Source organism: Myotis brandtii, unplaced genomic scaffold (genome assembly GCF_000412655.1).
Source record: "Myotis brandtii unplaced genomic scaffold, ASM41265v1 scaffold2591, whole genome shotgun sequence".
Classification (NCBI taxonomy): Eukaryota; Metazoa; Chordata; class Mammalia; order Chiroptera; family Vespertilionidae; genus Myotis; species Myotis brandtii.
This window is the reverse complement of record NW_005359844.1, coordinates 91,264-97,245: the sequence shown is the minus strand read 5'-3', so window position 1 is coordinate 97,245 and position 5,982 is coordinate 91,264. Positions and strand designations below refer to the sequence as shown.

General features: G+C 55.4%; 1 protein-coding gene across 1 annotated transcript in view; it reads right to left on the bottom strand.

Moving 5' to 3' along the window:
• NDNF (neuron-derived neurotrophic factor) overlaps positions 1 to 5,376 on the bottom strand; it is a 9,263-nt gene extending 3,887 nt beyond the window's left edge. The window contains exons 1-2 of the mRNA XM_014541051.1: positions 5,189 to 5,376; positions 727 to 851 (exon numbers count right to left, since the gene is read on the bottom strand). Coding sequence (XP_014396537.1) covers positions 727 to 851; positions 5,189 to 5,376 — 313 coding nt within the window. The remainder of the gene's footprint in view (positions 1 to 726; positions 852 to 5,188) is intronic.
• Positions 5,377 to 5,982: the final 606 nt, after the last annotated feature.

Sequence of the window (5,982 nt, the reverse complement as noted above, 5' to 3'; positions counted from 1 at the left end):
CTCCCCGCAGCACCCTTGTGGGCCCCGGGCCGTCTCTTCTCATGTCCTCGTGTCTGAGCTCCTTTCTGTCACCATCACCAGCACCTCCTTCCACTGCTGACCCCACGCCTCCTGCGACTTCCTCTGGCCCTGGGCTCAGGTGCTGGACGCCCTTTGCTCCTCTCCACATTGCCTTCCTTTAAGCCCCAGAGACAGGGGTCTGCGACTTCGGCTGCGCGTCCATCATTGGGGAGGTGAGTCCCAACGCCCAGGCCCCAGGTGAGGCTCAGACCCGCTGAGCGCCCAGCGCATTCTCTTTACCTCAGTGTGACTCCACGCTCAGGCGGGACCGAACCCACAGCCATGCGGGTGCAGCCATCTTCTGGTGCCACCCTATCCTCCAGTGCCACCATCATCCAGTGCCACCCTCATCACCTGGGGCCACCCTGTCCCCTGGTGCCACCCCTGCTTCCCTCATCTCCGTGGAGAATCTCTAGAGTCCCCTGCGTCCCCGCTGACTTTTTGCAGCACCAGGAGGGGAGGCTGTTTCTTGCTGCAGCCACCATGCGGGGCCTGGGCCTGCTCCCCTGAGCCCTCCCCGCTGCTCCCCTCAGCGCCCCCTGCTCCCCTGAGCCCTCCCCGCTGCTCCCCTGAGCCCCGCCCACTGCTACCCTGAGCCCTATCCCCTGCTGCTCCCCTGAGCACCCCCCCCTCCCGCTGCTCCCCTGAGCCCTGCCCACTGCTCACCTGAGCCCTGCCCGCTGGCCTCCTCCGGCAGCTCCTGCAGACTCAGCCGCCACTCCAGGGGGGTGTCGCAGGGGGTCACGGTCACGGACAGCGGGGTGTTGTCCTCTTCCACCACAAAGAAGTACCTGCGGGCGAGGGGCCATCAATCAGACGCCCCAGCCGGGCTCACAGAAAACCACAGGCTGATTCCACGCATTTCACAGGGACTGGAACCGGCCATGTGACTCGATCGCGGGACTCTCCCACGAACCGCGGCGTCCACCCGCCAAATCTGCAACCAGTTTTACCAGCAGCACCGCGTGGAAGAATGAAAAGACGCTGAGCTAAACGTGTAATGTGGGTGCACCTTGAGTGAAGAACCAACACTTAGCTCTTTGGGGTGCTCTTTAGCCTGGGCCCCGCCATTCCAATCAGGCACAGCCGAGGAACCCGCAGGCGCTGACCAGCAGGCACTGTGTCTTCCATACGCTGGCAACAGGCCTGTAAGGGACCCCGAGGGCACCCTGACAGTCACCCGCTGTGTCAAACGCTCCCTCGCCCAGCGGCGTCTCTGAAAGGCCTGCTGGTCTCTACGAGGTGCTCTGCTCGCTTCTCACATCAGCAACCCAGATCCACGGTGCTAGCGGCCACAGCTTTTGCATAAAGGTACCTAATCCCACTTGAGATTTTAAAAGTAAAGATCAAAGTTTCAATCAGTGGAAAGACTCATTCTCTGCCACTAAGACTTCCTGCTGGAATGAAATAACCTAGTGATGTTAAGACAAATTTTAAAAAATCAGATCATCCTGCTCTCTGCTTCCCCTGATTTTTTTACGAAGCCTCCAGTGACTTTTCAAGGAGGATGGACACACGGCCCGGCTGTGACAGGGCCGCACGTTCCTGCTCTGAGTGGCCCGGATGGTTTCACTCATCGTTTCAGAGCCGGGAGCCGCACCTGAGGAGCCGGTCCTCCAGCTCAGCAAGCCCAGAGCTGCTCGCTGCCCGCGCACAGCCTACCTAGGGGTTCCCTCCTGCGCCTGCGCCCGCACCTCCCGGGCCTCCTCCCTTGTGTTCTCCCATCGCCACCCAACACCCTCTCCAAAGGGACCACCATGGTCTTCTACTCCGTCCCTCTCCTCTGTGGTTCCCTCTCACCTTCCAAGCCCTTGGTCACCCAGGGACAGACAGGGCCTGTGCCTGCACCCCTGCCCTCCACCTGTGCACACCCCCTTTACCTGTGCGCAACCCCTCTATCTGTGCTCACCCTTCTATCTGTGCTCACCCCTCTGCCTGTGCTCACCCCTCTGCCTGTGCTCACCCCTCTACCTGTGCACACCCCTCTACCTGTGCTCACCCCTCCACCTGTGCACACCCCTCTACCTGTGCTCACCCCTCTACCTGTGCTCACCCCGCTATCTGTGCTCACCCCCTCTACCTGTGCTCACCCCTCTATCTGTGTTCACTCCTGTGTGACAGCACTGGGCTCATGGTTTCTCCTCTTCTACGTGAACCATTCCCAAATCTCAACTGTCAGCCTGAACTCTGACCTCAATTTGAGGTACAGCTATCTCCTGCCATCTTCACTGAGATTTCACTCGGAGTGTAAACTTAAGGTGTCAAATCCAAACTTCTGATTCTCACCCCAGCGAGCTCCTCGTGCGGTCTGTCCCTGCTCACGAGTGACCTCAGACCTCCCAGTCACTCGGGATAGAGTAGGATCATTCTTGCTCCTTCTTCCTCTCCCTCCATGTAACTGACCTGGAACACCGCTGGCTCTGCCTTTACAATGTCCCCGAGCCGTCACTCTGCTGCACCTTCCATGCCACCCTCCCACCCCAACCACCCTCCTCGCCTGAGCACTGTGATCGCCTTCGACTGGTCCTTTTTGCCCCTCCACCTGTGCACACCCCTCTACCTGTGCTCACCCCTCTATCTGTGCTCACCTCTCTATCTGTGCACACCCCTCTATCTGTGCACACCCCCTCTGTCTATGCTCACCCCTCTATCTGTGCACACCCCTCTATCTGTGCGCACTCCTGTGTGACCGCACTGGGCTCCTGGTTTCTCCTCTTCTACGTGAACCATTCGAAATCTCAACTCTCAGCCTGAACTCCGACCTCAATTTGAGGTACAGCTATCTCCTGCCATCTTCACTGAGATTTCACGGGGAGCGTAAACTTAAGGTGTCGAATCCAAACTTCTGATTCTCACCCCAGTGAGCTCCTCCGTGTCTGTCCCTGCTCACGAGTGACCCCGACCTCCCAGTCACTCAGGACAGAGTAGGATTGTTTTTGCTCCTTCTTCCTCTCCCTCCATGTAACTGACCCGGAACACCGCTGGCTCTGCCTTTACAATGTCCCTGAGCCATCACTCTGCTGCACCTTCCATGCCACCCTCCCACCCCAGCCGCCCTCCTTGCCTGAGCCCTGTGGTCACCTTCTACTGGTCCTTTTTGCCCCCTGGAGCCCCTACTCATTTACCCCCTTCCAGGGGCAGTGATCCTTGAACACCCATAAGCACATGCCACTCCCCCTGCTCTAACCCCCCAAGAGTGTGTCTCCTTTCATTTAGAGTAAAAGCCACAGCCCGACCGGTGTGGCTCAGTGGTTGAGCGTCGACCTATGAACCAGGAGGTCAATTCCCGGTCAGGGCACAAGCCTGGGATGTAGGCTCAATCCCCAGTAGGTGGCATGCAGGAGGAAGCCGACCAATGATTCTCTCTCATCACTGATGTTTCTAGCTCTCTCACTCCCCCTTCCTCTGTGAAATCAATACAAATATATATTTTTAAAAAAAATAAAGAACACCACAGAGCAGGGCACTGGTGCACTTGGGAAATCAAAATCACTTTTAAAGAAAAATTCTGACTCACTCAAAGATTTTAAGAGACAAAATAACTCGAAAAGCAAACGTGTCCGGCAAGAATTCAGCTGAGCCCTAACTGGTTTGGCTCAGTGGATGGAGCGTCAGCCTGCAGACTGAAGGGTCCCAGGTTCGATTCCAGTCATGGGCATGTACCTTGGTTGCGGGCACATCCCCAGTACCAGTAGGAGGTGTCCAGGAGGCAGCTGATTGATGCTTCTCTCTCTCATCGATGTTTCTAACTCTCTATCCTTCCTCGCCCTTCCTCTCTGTAAAAAATCAATAAAACATATTTAAAAAAAGAAGAATTCATCTGAAAATACTTCAGCTGAGCGACTAGATGTTTCCCACGCCCTGTCCTGTTTCACAGCCTGAGCCTGGTAAATGGAAGGACATCTTGTCTCTGCAATGTCGTCGTCCTTGCATTTGGGGCCTTCACTCTTGAGGATGTCATTAAAAGGGATGGTGGTTATTTTTATTTTACTGATGGGTCAGCTCCTAATCTATTACATCCATTCAAACAAATGATGTCATTCAGGCAGCGCTGAAATGATGCCCAAGCCATAGGCCGCGTCCGTCAACATCGGAAAACCAATCCCCTGCTACCATTCTCGGACCAGAGGGTGACATGCCATGTGGGCCACGGTGGGAGGGAGCACCTCCCATTGTCACTGTCAATCAAAACTGAAGTGACAAGAGAAAGATGACCCAATGATCTGCTGCACTTCAATCTCTGGACAAGGGGTCACTGGTGGTGAGACAGTCTTTCCCTTCAGAATGCCCTAGTGCCCCGGCTAAAAGGAGAAACTTTCCTGAAATATGGCTGAGAGGGGTTTGAGGTACCGAAAAGTAACTAACTTTACATATAACTAGCTTAATGAAGGACATACACATACATACTTAATTATGTAACATACTAGAGGCCCGGTGCACAAAATCATGCACCGGTGGGGTCCCTCGGCCTGGCAGGTGATCAAGGCCTATCAGGGGGCAGGATAGCTGGGGGGAGGGGCCGTGAGAGGTTGGCTGTGGGAGTGCACTGACCACCAGGGGGCAGCTCCTGCATTAAGCATCTGCCCCCTGGTGGTCAGTGCATGTCATAGTGACTGGTTGACAGGTTGTTAGGCTTTTATATAGAGAGACATGTCATTTTTAAAGGTCAGAATGTTTAGAAGCACTGCGTGAGCCCAGTTTGATGAGGCTGGCATGAAGGTAAATGAACAGGGTCCATTTTTATCACTGTTGGGTTTGATGCTTTCAAAATCTGATGATATTGGTCAAAGTGATGTTATCCTTCTAAGGCTAACTGCACACCTTTGAAGAATCATGTGTGTTCATGAATCTCATTTCAATCCTAGAGAGCCCTCCTTAGAAATTTCCCTCTGTCCTGAAGGAAAGAAAGCAATCACTCCAAAGGTAAGAAATGCAGAAATCGCCCTCCACCCAAAGGGTCACCGTGTGTAGGAACGGAAGCCCCCACAGAGGATGGGCAGCGGCTCCCCATTTTTCCTGCTGAGCAGACACGGGCCAGGCCACCCGAGGTTAACCACAAAGCGCCCGGGCACAGCATGTTGGCTGACACCCCGATGAGCCTGCGGAGAGGGAAGGTGTCAGGGGGTACCTCTTAGGCGTGTCTCGGAAGAGGTAGCTGCTGATCTCAGCTCCGTCCGGGAGCACCGAGGAGTCGTGGAAGAAGGCCTTGTCGCGGACCTGCATCTGGAAGAGCTCCTCGTTGCGCGTGGGCAGCTTCTGGGCCCGCGGGCCGAGCGGGAGCAGCAGCCACAGCAGCCACAGGGGCAGGGGCGCCATCCTGGGGGACAGGAAGCGGCAGGTCAGTGCTCCGGGCAGACAAGGGGGGCAGGTTCCCACTGCAGCTCTGGCCAAAGGTTAGGGCCGCCTTACACACTTCGGATCACGCACCTGATCTTGACAATGACTTCGCTGGGTTTCCCCCCCAAAGTACAGGGTGCCCCCCAAAACTGTACACCTGCTTTAAGGGCTGGTCACTCAATGTGGAAATGAGATGTATCTTAATACACTCGGCCTTACCCATTATTCAAAGGGTGTGTATACATTTTTGGGGGACACCTGTGTGCCCTGGAGTTGGTAATGAAGGCACCAGAACTTCAGGTAGTAAAAGGGCTGTGACAGGAAAAGGCCCGTGGAGCGGTGACCTCCCTGGATGTTCAGAGAGGAAACCCCACGTCACAACGGCAGGAGCCCACGTGGTCCCTGTAGGCACCTGTAGACAAATGTCTCAGAGATGGACACAGATTGTGAGTCGCTGAGGGCCAGGAAAGGACCCGCCCACAATTATTTATTCATTTATTGATTTTAGAGAGAGAGGAAGGGAGGGAAGGAGAGGGAGGAAGGAAGGGTGAAAGGGAGGGAGGGAAGGTAAGAGAAGAAGAGGGA